Consider the following 18,707-nt stretch of genomic DNA (forward strand, 5'->3'; position numbering starts at 1 on the left):
ATACAGTGTCAATTATAACACTAACCACTAATTTGGATTTACCAATATATCCTAGTAGTTTGTTAAAGAACTTATCATTGAGTTAAAAATTATATCATGATCTAAAGATATGAAATCCTCATCATCGGTTAATAAATTTGATGACTCATTTAGATTTTTTATTTATAATTATTATTATTAGACAAGTGAGAGAGAGAGAGAGAGAGAGAGGAATGGTCACCTGTCCACTGACGAAGAAACTAGACACAAATGCTTCTCGCTGTGCTAAAGAAAAGAAATTGTGTCATCAACCATTCCTAATGCAACATTAATTAATGAACAGTAGCATTAAAGAAATCCTTCAAATACATTTTTTATTTTTTATATTTCTTCTGTTTTATCTTTTACTAATTCTAACATGCTTTTTAAAAGAAATAATTGAAATATATATAATTTTTTATATAAAATATTGACCCCTTGTTTTAATTTTAATTTCATGGATATTCTGTTGAAAGAGAAATTTAGGAAATCGGAAAAACAAAACATATATTTTTATTTCAGCAACCTCAGTTCATTCTAAATTTACAGGGTAGTTCAACCAAATTTTTAAACATATCAAAGCACGTTTTAATTCAACATCCAACTTACTATTATAAATATCTTCAATTTCATACTCCAAACGGTGAGACACCGGCTCAATCCACTTAACAATAGGTATTGATAAGAAATCACGAGCCATTGTAGCTAGTATTGGATAAGTTGGAGAATTCACACGCCACCATTCCAATATATCAAACTCTTCATACAAAGGAACCCTGGAATCTTGCAAATAGCGGTCAAATTCTGATTTTGTTGAAACAACCTCATTTGCTTGCTGTGAAAATGCATATACTCTCCCCATCGACTTGACATCCTCTGCATAGTTATTGTAAATATTTACAACACTATCAAAGATTTTCTTAAAGTGGAAGTCTGCCTCATTATCATAAATTTCTTTGTAGAAATGCTCTACAATATCCACTTTAAATCTTGGATCCAGAATCACTGTGATTACATATAACAGCTTAGAGTTGCTGCAATATTCATCAAAACATTCTCTGCAACGTAATGCAGTAAGGCGAAAGCACTGATTCTCAGTTTTTTTGAACTGTAGCAATTTTGAAAAAAAGTGATAAATTATAGGGAAACACTCATTTGCCAATTTAGATTCACATTCAGATTCCATCAGTTTCGCAATATCATTTTCCATATCTTTTAACACAACCATAAAGCTGTGCAGTGAAGTTGCATCATCCCAATCAAAACCGATAGACTTGAAATCAGGATCTGTATGCTCAAATTCACAAAATGCTTCTTTATTTCTCATTATCCAATCAAGCAAATTGTAATACAAAGTAAAACTACCAAAAAATATGGAAGCTCCTTTTATACCCATGGACACTGTTTCTACTGCTAATTCATACATATATTTGTTTGATGATGTCAAGCAGTAGCATCGAAGATCCCACATTTTCGTGAAAATCTCAATCTCATTTTTCAACAACTCGTCGATAACTTTACCTTCAAAATCCACTAAGAAAGTATCACATCTGCGATAAATCCCAATATAAGGAAGTGAAGCTCTTCCATGAAGCCACTTGTCAAACTTGGTAACGTCTAATTTTATAGCACCGTCAACATGCATAGACAAACTTCGTTTGTCTATGTTCCAATCTTGAAACAAATGCTTCAAAGGATTTTCATTTAAACCTCCCATGCCATCGTTATGAATAATCGTCTTCTTCATATCATCATTCTCCAAATGAATTGTCCTCTTCTTCAATTCCCAATTATCATCAATAGACCAGATTGTTACATACCAAACAGGAAAGTGGATCCCTTCCTCTTCAATTGTTACATTAACAGGACCTGGGAGTTTATCTAAATATTTGTGCAACTTATCATTTTCTTGTTCATAAACATTAAGTATATCATCTGTTATACCATTCAACCCATGCTTGATAATCTTTCGCACCAAATTGGAGTCATTCAATTCCTGATCAATCATACTTATCTTTTCAGTTTTATCTATTAATCCAGCTGGATTTCTCAAACCTAGGCAACCTTTTAGATGATTATTGAGATGTGTGATTTCACTCTTATTTAACTGAACAAACTCTTTCTTGCAGTGTTTACATTGAGCCCATTCCTTCTCATCTTTGCCTACATACTTTGTAAAGTGCTCCCAAACATCTGACCACCTTTTTCGCTTAGAGCCTAATGAGCAGTCCCCTTCTTGATTTATCAGCAGATCAATCCCTTGATTTAAGATAGGTTCAAAGTTGGCATCTTGTTCTCTAATTTGAGTGATTTTCTGTTAACATAGAAACAAATCTACACCTAATAAATAATAAAATGCAAATTCAAACTGATAATTTCTCTTTAAATCGACCAAGTCAATTATTATTTTTCTTTAATTGAGGCATATATTATAAATAATTATAGAAAAAACATTTTTACTAAAACATTATCATTGTCATGTAATTAAGAGTGAGAACATTAATGAAGAGTAGCGTTTAAGGAACCTGTCGACGTCGTAGATCTGCTCTATAGACATTGAAAGATACAGGTGCTTCTCCCTTTTGTGCTACAGATTCAATTTCCTTCACATATTTAATGGACGAAGCTATGTCAGTTCAGTTTAAACAAAGCAGGAACAAAAACATCAACAGATTGAATGGACCCAATTTTTATTTTTTATTTCTTTAATGGGAAATACATGCAGGGAGTGCTTATTGTGATGATCAGAAGGTCCAGGTACTTAACAATGAAGAACTATAACAGACAGTAGACAACAATTATAAAAAATTAAAAAAAAAAAACTGGAGAGAAATGAACTACATGTTAGTATGTAACGTTACTACCTGTATTTGTTGTTGAAGATATTGAAAATAGGTCATGATTTCAGAAACCCTTCCCGCCTTTTCTGGGATCTGGCTGTAACGTTTTACTAGATCCCGCAAACAATTCACTCCCTCACTGATTTGTTTCTTTCCCTTCTACATAGATCACACACACATCGCATCAGAGAAACATAATTTTGTATGTAGATGGGCGAGAAAATAAATACTTACTTGAATTTGATCCATCTTTTTCCCCGCTAATTCCATATGTGCCAAGATAGAGAGCAAGTAAAAAAGTTGAAAAAGCAGTGATGGTGCTTGGAGTCAAAAAGTAAAGAAGGAATCTTACCACCACTTTGATTTGCGCGTTATGGGGTCCACACATTTATTTCTTTTCCACCGACCGGCGAATTAAAAATTGGAGTGAAACTTAAATTTTTACGAAAAGAAGGATGATTATTTAAGCCCTAATATCCTTGCAATGCATACATCAATCAGGCAAAGGGTTTAAACTTTCATCTGTTTGATACGATTTGTGTAATGTCTAAATCTTTGTTGATGAATCATCAATCAATCTTTTGTCGACCAATAATTCATTCTTGTCCTAGAATAAGAGGATAAGATTGATCAACTTTAATTGCTGAAAAAATGATAAGAGAGATTGTAAATCTTAGGAGGAAAATAGTCATTTTACAAATATTGGGTGAGGGAAAGGCGGAGGGAAAAGTTGTTAGTTTTTAAACTTAAGAAGAAATATGATGAATTTATAATTTTTTCAAATATTTTTATTAAATAACAATTTTACTTTTAATAATAATAATAAAATTTAATAAAAAATAAAAATTTGGATTTTTAATAGTTAATGGAAAATGTGTAATTTGCATCAAACCAAGGGTGGGAAAGAGTCGTTTGGCCTTATAGAAATAGAAAGGTTTCGTCGAAGTTGTCCACAGGCTTATCGATAAGGCGTGACATCTATATGCCACTGCTTCCTGAAAAAACTAACGTTATTGTGATTCAATCGGATTTTTGAGATTTATAATTCATAAATCCAATCAATTTTTCATTCTAATGTAAATATATTTGAAGCAGATAAATTATTTTCATAATTAAATTAAATACAAAATATAAAAAAATAACAATAATTTACAAATTATTAGAGTAAGACTGTACACCATATAATAAAATTTAAAATTTAAAATTTTAATTTCAATTTGAAAAACAAAATAATAAACAGTATAATGATATACTTACTTGGGCAAGGGGATTTTGATGCAAAATTTATTTAATTTTGAATTGACTTTTAGATGAAAACACGGATGGAATTGTGTTTGAGAGGCTAAGTTTCCTGAGGTTATAAATAAGGATTAAACATGTATTGACTTAAGCTCTTAGTTAAACCCCAAGGGTTAGAAAAATTAGTAGAATATATAAATTAGTGGAGTCTTTGTTATGTATATAAATTTTTAATTTATTTAATATAATAGTTATAAGTTCAATCATTGTATTTTTGATTTATAAAAAAAATTTCTTAAGATCTTAATTATATTTGTATAATAAAAAAAGTTATGTTAAAATTGTTCAGTCCAATTAAATAATGATCCTCATTCTAACTTTTATATCGATATAGCTAGGAATGATAATTTAGCCTCTTAAAAGGGCTCTCGACTTGCCTTGCGTCAAATAGGAGTAAGATTTGCTAATAAAAATTGGAAATAAAAACAAGAACAATAGAAATTCTTACAAGAGAAGACGGGGCAAGACCAAGGTAGATAAACCCCCCATCCTGCATGTATTTCTTGCATAAATGACTGAAATACTCTCTAAAGTTTCAAATAATTTTGAAACTGTCATAGCTATATAAACCTGAAATTTAGTTCATTTTTATGGACAAATCCCATTTTAGAGTTTTTTGGCTGCTTAACTCTATTGATCTTGGTCTACGCTCTGTTCAACTTTGTTGATTTGTTCACTATCGTTACCGCACTCTCTGAATATGTCCTCTATTGTTACAGGGAAGTTCTACTTATATCCTTGCCAAATTTCTAATTCCATTTATATTAAGTAAATCAACTGGTGGCTCGGGTATAATTACATGAACTATGAGTAGTCCTTCCTGAGAAAGAGCAGCAGAAAATTAGTGTCGAGGAAAATTCCTTTTATGCATCTTTAAATAGAAATTATGTTACACCCACAAGAACATCTTAAAATATTTTGGTCCATTTATTTTATTTGAATTATTTTAAATTTAAAAAAACGTGAAATTGAATGGTCGTACATATTGATTGTGTGCTTGTTCATGTGTTAGCATTGTTCTTGCAGCGTGAACAATAAAAAAAAAGTATAATATAATAGCCATTGGATTTGATGAACAATTGTGCACTATTGATGACGCTTGTTTTAATCCAAAAGACAAGACTAACCATTCATATAATCTCTTTAGGCAAGTAAATGCTGTCAAATGCATACTTTCTTTAGTAATTTTGGTCTACTGAAATTCTGACTTAAGATCAAAACAAGAAAAGAATTTTCCAAATCTTATTTCATTCAACAAAGCAAATTTGTTAGAGATTTTATACGCATCGTCTTTAGTTTTGTTATTAAGTGTCCTATAGGCGATACCTATCCTAACTTTTCCTCTTATTTGTTTAGCTTTATTGATTACCATAAAAGCTAAAGAAGAGTGGGGACTATTACTTTTTCGAATTAGTCCTTTAATTAATAGCTTTGGTATTTGTTTCCTAAATTGTTTTTTTGTTTCAAGAGAGTACTTGCAAGAATTAGTTTTGATTCATTCATCAAGGTTCTTTAGTTTAATTTTAACAAATATTTTGTTCCTTTTCCAAAGTTTTAATGACATTTTATCAAAATAAGGATAAAGTTCTTCTGGAAGGCAATATCTCCTAGCTATGCATTTTATCGTTCCTATATCTACCAAAATATCTAAGGTATAAAGTTTATATTATAGAAATTTCAATTCTGCTATAATACAAGTATCTATAGTTTCTTGTACGAATGCATGACAATGAATTTTATGATTCATTATCATTCATGTTGACAAAATTTCTTCTTCTTTTTCATATACTGATATTTGTACAGACTTTTATTCAATTATCCTCTTAAGCAAAGAGTTTTTCAAAATGTGGCTTTATGCTTCTGCATCATCGAACTTATTTTTTCCCAATATATTAATTCCTGGTGCACTAGGCCTTGCATCCTCTATATCTCCTCTTGACCTCTTTTCAGAAATTGAGTTTCTTAGGGAATATAAATTCCTAGGAGTCGGAAGAGTAATATCAAGTTCATCACAAATTTTCTCAATTCTCATTTCAAGGTAGTCTAATGTTTGTCTAATAGAGCTACTTGGACTGAGACATTCATACCTCCATTGAATAGTCCTTGCATCCGAAACTTGTATAGCTTTTAGTTGGACATATTAATACTTGGTTTTTGTCCGTCTCACCAAGTCACATACCTTGAATAATCTTTCCTCATTCTAGAGAATAATTTCCCCTTCATTTGATTGAATGAGGACTTCTTTTACAAGTTTTTCATGTACATCCTTTACCCCGAAAACCTTAAATATTTATCGTAAAGTTTTTTCAAAAACTTCAGATGGTATCCTTGTAGTTTGTTGAAGAACCTATCACTGAGTTAAAAATTATCTCATTATTATCTCAAGATATGAATTCCCCATCATCGTTTAATAAATTTGATGACTCATTTAGATTTTTAATTTATAATAATTATTATTATTAGACAATTGAGAGAGAGAGAGGAATGGTTACCTGTCCACTGACGAAGGAATTAGATACAAATGCTTATTGCTGTGCTAAAGAAAAGAAATTGTCATAAACCATTCCTGATGCAACATTAATTAATGAACAGTAGCATTAAAGAAATCCTTCAAATATATTTTTTATTTTTTATATTTCTTCCGTTTTATCTTTTAGTAATTCTAATATGCTTTTTAAAAGGAATAATTGAAATATATATATATATTTTTTATATAAAATATTGACCCCTTGTTTTAATTTTAATTTCATGGATATTCTGTTGAAAAAGAAATTTAGTAAATGGGAAAAACAAAACATATATTTTTATTTCAGCAACTTCAGTTCATTCTAAATTTACAGGGTTGTTCAACCAAAGTTTTGAACATATCAAAGCACGTTTTAATTCAACATCCAACTTACTCGCATAAATACCTTCAATTTCATACTCCAAACAAAGAGACACCGAATCAGCACACTTAACAATAGGTATTGACAAGAAATCGCGAGCCATCATAGCTAGTGTTGGATAAGTTGGAGAATTCACACGCCACCATTCCAGTATATCAAACTTTTCATACAAAGGAACCTTGGAATCTTGCAAATACCAGTCGAATTCTGATTTTGTTGAAGCAACCTCATTTGCATGCTGTGAAAATGCATATGCTCTCCGCATCGACTTGACATCCTTTGCATAATCATTGTAAATATTTACAACACTATCAAAGATTTTCTTAAAGTGTAAGTCTGCCTCATTATCATAAATTTCTTTGTAGAAACGTTCTACAATATCCACTTTAAATCTTGGATCCAGAATCACTGTGATTACATATAACAGCTTAGAGTTGCTGCAATATTCATCAAAATATTCTCTGCATCGTAATGCAGCAAAGTGAAAGTACCGATTCTCAGTTTTTTTTAACTGTAGCAATTTTGAAAAAAAGTGATAAACTATAGGGAAACACTCATTTGCCAATTTAGATTCAGATTCAGATTCCATCAGTTTTGCAACATCATTGTCCATATCTTTTAACACAACCATAAGGCTGTGCAGTGAAGTTGCGTCATCCCAATCAAAATTGATAGACTTGAAATCAGGATCTGTATGCTCAAGTTCAGAAAATGCTTCTCTATTTCTCATTACCCAATCAAGCAAATTGTAATACAAAGGAAAACTACTAAGAAATACGGAAGATCCTTTTACACCCATGGACACTGTTTCTACAGCTAATTCATACATATGTTTGTTTGATGATGTCAAGCAGTAGTCTTGAAGATTCCACACTTTCGTAAAAATCTCATTTTTCAACAACTCATATATAACTTTATTTGCAAAATCCGCTAAGAAAATTTCACATCTACAATAAATCCCAATACAAGGAAGTGAAGCTCTTTCATTAAGCCACTTGTCAAACTTGGTAACATCTAATTTTCTAGTGTCGTCAACATGCATAGACAAAATTCTTTTGTCTATGTTCCAATCTTGAAACAAATGCTTCAAAGGATTTTCATTTAAACCTCCCATGCCATCAATATGAATAATCCTCTTCTTCATATCTTCATTCTCCAAATGAATTGTCCTCCTCTTCAATTCCCAATTATCATCAATAGACCAAATTGTTACAAACCAAACATCAAAGTCGATCCCTCCCTCTTCAATTGTTACATTAACAGGACCTGGGAGTTTATCTAAATATTTGTGCAACTTATCATTTTCTTGTTCATAAACATTAAGTATATCATCCGTTATACTGTTCAACCCATACTTGATAATCTTTTGCACCAAATTGGAGTCATTCAATTCCTGATCAATCACACTTATCTTTTCTGTTTTATCTATTAATCCAGCTGGATTTCTCAAACCTAGGCAACTTTCTAGATGATTATTCAGATGTGTGGTTTCACTCTTCCTTGATTGTACAAACTCTTTCTTGCAGTATTTACATTGAGCCCATTCCTTCTCATCTTTGCCTATATACTTTGTAAAGTGATCCCAAACATTTGACCACCTTTTTCGCTTAGAACCTGATGAGTTGTCCCCTTTTTGACTTATCAGCAGATCAATCTCATGATTTAAAGTAGGTTCAAAGTTGGCATCTCGTTCTCTAATTTGAGTGATTTTCTGTTAACATAGAAACAAATCTACACCTAATAAATAATAAAATGCAAATTCAAACTGATAATTTATCTTTAAATTGACCAAGTCAATTATTATTTTTCTTTAATTGAGGCATATATAATAAATAATTATAGAAAAAACATTTTTACTAAAACATTATTATTATTATTATTATGTAATTAAGAGTCAGAACATTAACGAAGAGTAGCGTTTAAGGAACCTGTCGACGTTGCAGATCTGCTCTATAGACATTGAAAGATACAGGTGCTCCTCCCTTTTGTGCTACAGATTCAATTTCCTTCACATATTTAATGGACGAAGCTATGTGAGTTCAGATTAAACAAAGCAGGAACAAAAACATCAACAGATTGAATGGACCCAATTTTTATTTTCAATTTTTTTTGTATTTCTTTAATGGGAAATATATGCAGGGAGTGCTTATTGTGATGATCAGAAGTTCCAGGTACTTAACAATGAAGAACTATAACAGACAGTAGACAACAATTATAAAAAATTTAAAAAAAAAAACCTGGAGAGAAATGAACTACATGTTAGTATGTAATGTTACTACCTGTATTTGTTGTTGAAGAATTTGAAAATAGATCATGATTTCAGAAACCCTTGCCGCCTTTTCTGGGATCTGGCTGTAACGTTTTACTAGATCCCGCAAACAATTCATTCCCTCACTGATTTGTTTCTTTCCCTTCTACATAGATCACACACAAATCGTATCAGAGAGACATAATTTTGCATATAGATGGGCGAGAAAATAAATACTTACTTGAATTTGATCCATCTTTTTCCCCGCTAATTCCATATGAAGCTTTTGAATAAGAAATCGCAGTGAGCTTTGTGTGCCAAGCAAGATAGAGAGCAAGTAAAATAGTTAAAAAGGAGTGGTGGTGCTTGGAGTCAAAAAGTTAAAGAAGGAATCTTATCACTACTTTCATTTGCGCGTTATGGGGTCCACACATTTATTCCTTTTCCACCGACAGGCGAAAACTTAAATTTTTACGAAAAGAAAGATAACTATTTAAAAATAATTATATTTAAATTCTAATATAGAGAAATAAAAAAAATTAATTAAAATAATTTTTTAAACTGAGCCTACTTTTTATTGATTATACAAAGGCCACGATTCACCAACTCTTTCACCAAACACTCATTATTTTGATAAATTTTATTATTATTATCAAAAATAAAAATTATTATTTAATAAAAATATTTAAAAATTATAAATTTATTATATATTTTTTTAAATTTTATGGTTAATAATTTTTCTCTTTTTTTTCTCTTTCAAAGTTTAAAAAATGTCTATTTTTTTTCTAAAGTTTATATTTTTCTTTTATAACTTTTGTGATGACCAAAACTAACCAATCTTTACTCTCCCATCTCCTGAACAAGGATGGCTTGTCGATTGACAATTCATTAACAAAGATCCTTGCGATGCATAGATTAATCGAACGATGAGTGTAAGCCTTTATCCGATCGATACAATCTGTGTGATGTCCAAATCTTTGCTGATAAATCATCAACCAATCTCTTGTCGGCCAATGATTTATCCTCATCCAAAAGATGAGAGGGTAGAGACTGATCAACTCTGATCACTAGAAAAAGGACAAAAGAGATTATAAACTTTAGGAGAAAAATAGTTATTTTTTAAACTTTATGTAAAGAGAAGGTGAAAAAAAATTGTTAATTTTTAAACTTGAAAAAAATATAATAAATTTATAATTTTTTTAAATATTTTTATTAAATAATAATTTTATTATTGATAATAATAATAAATTTTAATAGAGGAATAAAAATTTAGGTTTTTAACTGTTAATAGGAAAAAAACGTTGACTTTGCACCAAACAAAGGATGGGAAATAGTCATTTGGCCACATAGAAACTGAAAGGTTTTGTCGAAATTGTCCACAAGCTTATCGCCAAGGCGTGACACCTATATGCCTACTGCTTCCAAAAAAACCTAACGTAATTGTGTTTCAATCGGATTTTTGAGATTTTATAATTCATAAATCCAATCAATTTTTCATTTTAATGTAAACATATTTGAAACAAATAAATTATTTTTATAACTAAATTAAATAAAAAACATAAAAAATAACAATAATTTTCAAATTATTAGAGTAAGATTGTACACCATATAATAAAATTTAAAATTTTAATTTCAATTTGAAAAATAAAATAATAAGCAGTATAATGATATACTTACTTGGGTAAGGGGATTTTGATGCAAAATTTATTTAATTTTGAATTGACTTTTAAACAAAAACATGGATGGAATTGTGTCTGAGAGGCTAAGTTTCTTAAAGATATAAATGAAGGTAAAACATGTATTGACTTAAAATCTTAGTTAAATCTTAAGGGTTAAAAAAATTGGTAAAACATGTAAACTGGTGAAGCCTTTGTTATATTTATAAAACTTTAATTTAACTATAATAGTAATTATATATTCGATTACTGTATCTTAGATTTATAGAAAAAAAACTCTAAAATCTTAGTTATATTTGTATAATAATTAAAAAAAAAGGGTTAAAATTGTTTGATCCAATTAAATAATGATCGTTATTCTAACTTTTATATCAATAAAGCTAGGGGTGACAATTTAGCTTCTTAAAAGGGTTCTCGACTTGCCTTGCACAAAATGGGAGTAAGATTTGCTAATAAAAATGTAAATAAAAACAAGCACAATAGAAATTCTTACAAGAGAAGACGGGGCAAGACCAAGGTAGATAAGCCCCCACCCTGCATGTACTTGTTGCATAAATGACTGAAATACTCTTTTAAAGTTTCAAATAATTTTGAAACGGCTAGACTATTTCCCACCCAAAGTATGCGTTTTTGTTAAGTTTTCTCTCATTAACTTTGAAAATACTATTTATCCACCCGTAGCTAGTTAAATTTAACGGAACCTAACCCTTAAAAAATTTATCTCATTTTTCTCCTAAAATTTTAAAAACTAACAATTTTTCCCGACCAAAGTTTTAAAAAACAGTGTTTTCCCCCTTAGGGTTTTCAATTTTTCAGAGTTAGTTTTTCGGCGTCGTTTCTTTCTCTCCGATGACCTCCAGGCGACGCCTCTTCCTCTCTGACGCAGCCTCCTTCCGACGATTATGTTAGGCACAGTCGTCGAGTCTTCTTCATCGAGACGAAGACGACGTCTTCATCTCTGACGAAGATGAATCGTCTTCGTCTTTGACAAAGACGAGTCGTCTTCGTCGACGACAATTTCCAGGACAACCGTCGGAAGGAGGCCGTGCCAGAGAGGAAGAGGAGTGGCCTGGAGGTCGCCGGAGAGGAAGAAACGATGCCGAAAAACTAACTCAAAAAATTGAAAACCCTAGGGGGGAAAATGTAGTTTTTTAAAACTTGGGTTGGGGAAAATTGTTAGTTTTTAGGGTTTAGGGAAGAAAATAAAATCAAATTTAAGTTTATTTTTAATAATACAGACAAAATGATGATTTTACCCTTAAAATCGTTAATTTTAACTGGCCACGGATGGGTAAATGATATTTTCAAAGTTAATAGGGGGAAACTTGACAAAAGCGCATACCTTGGGTGGGAAATAGTGGTTTGGCCATTTTGAAACTGTCATAGCTATATAAACCTGAAATTTAATTCATTTTTATGGACAAATCCCATTTTTGAGTTTTCTGGCTGCTCAACTCTATTGATCTTGCTCTACGCTCTGTTCAACTTTGTTGATTTGTTCACTATCGTCACCGCACTCTCTGAATATGTCCTCTATTGTTACAGGGAAGTTCTAGTTATATCCTTGCCAAAATTTCTAATTCCATTTATATCAAGTAAATCAACTGGTGGCTCGGGTATGATTACATGAACTATGAATAGTCCTTCCTGAGAAAGAGGAATAGAAAATTAGTGTTGTGGAAAATTCCTATTATGAATCTTTAAATAGAAATTATGTAACACCCAAAAGTATATCTTAAGATATTTTGATTCATTTATTTTATTTAAATTATTTTAAATTTAAAAAACGTGAAATTGAATGGCCGTACATATTGGTTGTGTGCTTGTTCATGTGTTAGCATTGTTCTTGCAGCGTGAACAATAAAAAAAAGAGGTAAAATAGTAATTGGATTCGATGAACAATTGTGCACTATTGATGTACAACTGTTCATAAGCAAATAATTATGCATAAAATCATGTCTTTGAAGGTTAAAGAGTATGACCTCTAACGATTGAAATCGTTTTATGATAATGCTCAGAGAATGCACAATTGTGTGTGACAATTTTATTTTAAAAATTATACGAGTCCTGATGTATTAAGTGTGAAGGATTTTTACACACTACTTTTCCTTATCACAGAGACCACCGAGAATTTGAGAGAAATATAGAGAGTTTGAGAGGTCAAAGGCCTTGATTGCTACCAAAAGGAGATTGTCAGAGGAGTTCTTGCCATTTGAAAGACTTGAGCAAACAACGGAGGATTGGTATGCAGAGGAAATCGCTTCTTGGTTCTGGGTTTAAATGATTGGAATGCATGTTGTCATGTAGAGAATAATTCTGGAATATGAAATGAGTGATTTGATTGAAGGAATATGCAATATCAGTGTTATGTTATAAGCTTCGAGATTGGATAATGTATCTACTAAATCTAAATATTATGATTTTGAAATCAGATGCATGAATTATATTGAATTGTTATATTTCGAGCATCCAAATGGGAATATGAAGCGGTTTATGTGATCTAGGGTGATAAAGACCCATTTTTCATGCGACAGGGCATAGGAACGTTCATTTAGTGGCAGTAATGGGCTTGACTGACGCTTGCGACGCCTATCGAATAGGCTTGCACAGTAATGAGTTTTGTAAGCTGGCCTAGCTTGATAAAAGTGTGAGGCCCGTGACTTGACCTTATATACATAAGGTTGGGTCAGGTCCTACAATAATAGGTCGGGCTTGTGGGCTGACCCATTAATTTTTTTAAAAACATTTTTTAAGTAAATTCTTTTTAAGTTATGTTTTAAAAATCATTTTTCAATTATTAAAACCCAAGATAATATCTCAAATATTTTGTTGATAATTTCTCACTTGTGACGGAGGAATATCATAGTTACATCATGAAAAATATTATAACATAGTATAAATAAATTAATTTATATATTGTACAATTACAAATTAAATACGATATATATATCATTTATCTATTCATCTTCAACGTTAAGATTTTAAAATTTTTCAAATATATTTTCTATGACTCGATTCTGTAATTTGAATTTAGTTTTGACCCAGTCCTTCAGACACATAATTGCCTTAACTATGTTTGCGTGTAAATTAATTAAAAGGCCAAATGACTATTTCTCACCCAAGTTTTAATGCCAAAACAAACACACACCTATGAAATTTAAAAAAAAATCAAAGCTCTATCTATGAACTAATTTCTATTAAAATTTTATGTTAGAGGTAAAGATAAAATCGTTATTTTATTAATAATATTAAAAAAATAAATTTCATTAAGTTTCCCCCCAAGGTTTTAAAACTAATAACTTCACCCCTACCTTAAGTTTTCTAACTTTGAAAAGTAATATTTTCTCCTCTAAAACATAGGGCTTATTTTTTTACCCTCTCTGACCATCGATGATGATGCTTTCGCCTAGGATTGGATTCAAACTGAGCTAATTTAAGCTTGAGCTCAAACTTGATTCAAATAAACTCAAAACAAGCTAACTTTAAACGACCTTGAGCCTACAACTTCAACATTTTCGAGGTCGAGCTTTGGAGTGTTTAGCTCGTTAAGCTCACGCACTAAAAATTTTGATACAAAATAATATTGGTTTGATTGATATGTATTAAAATAATGTCGTTTTACTAACAAGTTAGTATAAAGCTCGAGCTCGAATCGAGCTTGAGCTCGAGCTCAATTACATGTAAATCGAGCTGAGCTCATGTTTGGCTTGGTTTGAATTTATCCCTGCTTTTGCTTGAAAACACACTGACCACCATCTTCTATTCCGTGTGCAACGAAAACGTACCTTTATCGATTTCAAACAAATCGACAAAGACATTTCAATTCAAATGAATCAACGAAGCCTTGTTGCTTGGTCAATTCGTCTAGAATTGACAAAGCCTTGTCCTTTTGTCAATTCCAAACAACTTTTCCTCGCATCGGAGAGATAAGAAAATAAACTCTAGTTTTTGGGGGATGGGAGGATATAACTTTTCAAAGTTAAAAAATTTTAAGTAGAGGTGAAGTTGTTATTTTTTAAAACTTAGGGAGAAAAACTTAATGAAATTTATATTTTTTAATATTATTGATAAAATAACGATTTTATTTTTGTTTCTAATAGAAAATTTTAACAAAAGTTAGTTTATAGATAGGATTTTGAGTTGTTCAAACTCCGTAAATGTATGTTTATTTTGACATTAAAACTTGGGTGAGAAATAATCCCTTCCTCTAATTAAAATAATTATATATAAACCCTAATATATAAAAATAAGAAATTTAATTAAAATAAAAATTTTAATTGGTTTAAACAATATTATCCTCGCTTTTGTTGATTATATGAATAGAAAAAGTTTCATCAATATTGTCCATAGACGATTAAGGTGTTTTGGATGCAATATTTATTTAATTTTGAACTGATTTATACATGAAAAACATAAAATGAAATTTTGTTTAAGAGATTAGGGTTTTTAAAATTATAGATAAGAGTATAATGAGTATTAACTTGAGATGTTAACTATATTTATATAATTAATAAAACTAGATTAAAATTGTTTAGTCCAATTTAAAATAAAAGGGTCCTCATTCTAATTTTTATATCCATAAAGCTAGGAATGATAATTCACAATTCTTTTAAAATCGGATTGATAATCGAAACATTAGTTCACAGTTTGATTAATTCAATTAGTTCAACCGATCATTGTCAATCTAAACTACTATAATCGAATAAATAATTATTAAGAATTGAATTAACACTTTATAACATTATATAATTATTCAATTAATTGATATGAGAATTATCTATCAAACATTCTCAAATTTACTACTATAAAACACCAATATAACTTTAAATTTGTTTATTTATTATGATAATATAATGCATAATATTATGATATTAATAATTCACATAAAATATATCTGATTCATCGTGAGTTGATTTTGACTCCAAATTTTGATAGTACAAACCCTTATGTATTTATAACCACATAAAAAAATTATTATAAACTAAAGTTTCTTTATTACTCATATTTGACTCTTGAGTTTACTTATAAAATTTAAAACTTCAAAATTTTTATCATTTCTCCCTTCAGGTTTTAAAAACTAACATTTCAACCTATCTTTAAAGTTTGAAAAGTTTAGATTTCACCCCTATGGTTTGCTTCCTTCTCTAGCCATCATTGATGGTCGACTCTTTTCACTGATCTTCCTTTTCCAACTACAAAAGATGACGAAGGACAAATCTTTGTCGCTCAAATATGGATGACAAAACGTCATCCAGATCTAAAAGAACAGATGAAGGACAATAGGACAAACGATGAAGGACAATATGACAAACGATGAAGGACAACGTTTCGTCATTTAGATCTAAAAGAACAAACGAAGGACGACGAAGAGAAATATCTTCATTACACCACCATCGTAACACCAAGAGAAGGAGGAAGCCAGAGATGACGTCGAAAGATGAAGTTGAAGAGTGGGGATGAAACTGCTATTTTTGAAAGTTATGGGGGGTGATTGAGCTTTGAAAAATATGAAAACCCTAGGTTTGGGGATGAAAATGTTACTTTTTAAAGTTTAAAACTTTAAGTAAAAGTGAAATATTAGTTTTTAAAATCTGGGGGTGAAAAGTAATAAACTTTATAATTTTTAATATAAACAGTAAAATAACTATTTTACCCCTCCTTTTAACAGAAAAAATAAATTGAAGTTTAGCCATAGATAAGAGTTTAAGTTTTTTCATCTGTTAGAGGTGTGAATTTGAAATTAGTCTATAATTTGGGTGGGAAACAAATTTTAAAAATTACAAGGATGATTGGTCATCTCTGGTGAACATTTCAATATTCAATGAGTCACCAAACATTTATACGAGGAATAGGAGATTTTTTATTATTTATTGATTTTTAATATTATTTTGTGGAATTAATTTTTTATTATTAAAATGAAGTAATAGATATAATAATATTATCATGTAAACTTAGACTTTTTTTTTAATAATTTTCAATCAAATAAATAAATAGTATAAGAAGTATTTTAAAATATATATAAATAAAAGATAATAACTTTTAAAAACTATTTTAGTTAATTAATTTTATGTTTAACCATTTCAAACAATTTAAAAATATTATTAATATAAAGAATATTTTAAAAAATATATAAATAAATTAAATTGATCAAACATAATATTAATTTTAACAAAAATATTAGTCATACTTTTGAGTATAACTGGATGTATACATAATGTATAACCATGTGATTAAATAATTTTAAATTAATAATTACCTATTTGTGTATAAAAAAAATCAATAAATTATGTATATCTATTTTGAATACACATTTATCGTGTCTTATTATATGATTGAATAATTTTAAATTAATAATAAAATAATATCTAATCACATGATGATATTTATAATTGTGTACCAATTTATATACTTAAAGTTGATACGTATAGTATTGCTCAAAAAATATATATATGTAATGTTGTTCGGCTAATTTATACCATTAATTTTTAAGGGCATTTAATTAGAATAATATTGTATTATTATTTTATTATTGTCAACAAATCACGATAATTATTTATTTATCACAATTTTATTAAACATAATATTAATTTACAATAAAATTATGTGTACACACTTTTTATATACAAATGTGTATATGCATTAATGTGTTATGATGTAATTGAATGATTTTAAATTAATGATAAAATAACATCTAATTATTTGATGATAAATCTATGTGTGTGTATATTTATGCACAAAAAATATATATACATAATGTTACTTAATAATTTATACCTGTAATTTTCTAAATTATCTATCTATCTTCATTGTAATTTTTATTATTTTTTAATAAAAAAATCACATGAATCATAGAAACCCATTATGAGAAATAAAATTAACGGTTATTAAATTTTTTAGCCTCCTCTTCAAACTGTGTATACATATATACCACTCATCTCAAACTTTAAATGAAAATATTATAACAGTAATTCTTTTTTTCAAAATACCGCCATTAACGTGACCATGCAAAGACTTATGCAGAAAGATTCTCTCTCTTTTTCGTCAATCTTCTAATAAAGAAAGAAATTTCTGTAATATGAAAGAGAAACATGTATTCAGTTTTGAAAAAGTTTGATTTTAGTAGTAGATTTTAAAATTTTAAAGTTTTGATTTTAAATTTTTAATGTTTCTAATTTTAATATTAAATAAAATAGTATGTAAACTGCTTAAGTTAAATGAAATGAAACCAGGTTTATTGGGTTTAAACATTTTTCTGTTTAATTGGTTTTCATGGATTTGATGAATGAATTTGAACTATTGATATACGCTCTTTCATAAGCAATGGTTATGGATAAAATTGTGTCTCTAAGGTTGAGGAGCATGGCCCCTTGCCAAGTAAAGAAGGGAAAAATGGCAGCAAATCTTCCAGCCGAAAACCAAGTAAAAGTCTATGTTTGATTAAGTTTTATGACATTATAATGTTATATGCTAGATACTAGGATGGGCTTTTGCTTTAACGATAGGGTGATTTACATGTTTATTTGTACGTAACTGTGTTATGGATGGAATAGTGTATGATGGAACCTTAGGAATTTTCATACCAGTTTGTAGCATCATGTTTTAGGGTGAAAATTACTCGATCTAATATTATATCATGGTGTTTTTGTATCTGATGCTGGTATAATGGCATGCTGGTGCTGGTCAAATTTAACCAGGCATGATGAATTAACATTATCGAATCCTTCTATAATTCAGTGTG

General features: G+C 29.6%; 2 protein-coding genes across 2 annotated transcripts; both read right to left on the reverse strand.

Annotated features, from left to right (window-relative positions):
• Window positions 1-505: 505 nt before the first annotated feature.
• On the reverse strand, window positions 506-3,290 carry LOC123195629 (zinc finger BED domain-containing protein RICESLEEPER 3-like). The gene is made up of 4 exons (XM_044609446.1): window positions 3,093-3,290; window positions 2,883-3,017; window positions 2,544-2,621; window positions 506-2,332 (listed from the first exon to the last, which is right to left on the reverse strand). The coding sequence occupies exons 1-4, from the start codon at window positions 3,126-3,128 to the stop codon at window positions 551-553; spliced, it is 2,031 nt and encodes a 676-aa protein (XP_044465381.1). The 5' UTR covers window positions 3,129-3,290; the 3' UTR covers window positions 506-550.
• Window positions 3,291-6,934: 3,644 nt separating this feature from the next.
• On the reverse strand, window positions 6,935-9,664 carry LOC123196424 (zinc finger BED domain-containing protein RICESLEEPER 1-like). The gene is made up of 4 exons (XM_044610451.1): window positions 9,535-9,664; window positions 9,325-9,459; window positions 8,974-9,051; window positions 6,935-8,756 (listed from the first exon to the last, which is right to left on the reverse strand). Exons 1-4 carry the CDS (start codon window positions 9,568-9,570, stop codon window positions 6,981-6,983), a joined length of 2,025 nt encoding a protein of 674 aa, XP_044466386.1. The 5' UTR covers window positions 9,571-9,664; the 3' UTR covers window positions 6,935-6,980.
• Window positions 9,665-18,707: the final 9,043 nt, after the last annotated feature.

The sequence above is a fragment of the Mangifera indica genome, chromosome 14 (genome assembly GCF_011075055.1).
Source record: "Mangifera indica cultivar Alphonso chromosome 14, CATAS_Mindica_2.1, whole genome shotgun sequence".
NCBI lineage: Eukaryota > Viridiplantae > Streptophyta > Magnoliopsida > Sapindales > Anacardiaceae > Mangifera > Mangifera indica.

Excerpts from the sequence above, each read along its gene's own strand:
- LOC123195629 (XM_044609446.1), bottom strand. The coding sequence starts at position 3,128 with ATGGAATTAGCGGGGAAAAAGATGGATCAAATTCAA. Across the intron at positions 2,622-2,882 it reads ATCTTCAACAACAAATACAG|GAAATTGAATCTGTAGCACA; the intron begins GTAGTAACGTTA and ends AAATATGTGAAG. Across the intron at positions 2,333-2,543 it reads CAGATCTACGACGTCGACAG|AAAATCACTCAAATTAGAGA; the intron begins GTTCCTTAAACG and ends CTATGTTAACAG.
- LOC123196424 (XM_044610451.1), bottom strand. The coding sequence starts at position 9,570 with ATGGAATTAGCGGGGAAAAAGATGGATCAAATTCAA. Across the intron at positions 9,460-9,534 it reads AAAAGATGGATCAAATTCAA|AAGGGAAAGAAACAAATCAG; the intron begins GTAAGTATTTAT and ends TGATCTATGTAG. Across the intron at positions 8,757-8,973 it reads CAGATCTGCAACGTCGACAG|AAAATCACTCAAATTAGAGA; the intron begins GTTCCTTAAACG and ends CTATGTTAACAG.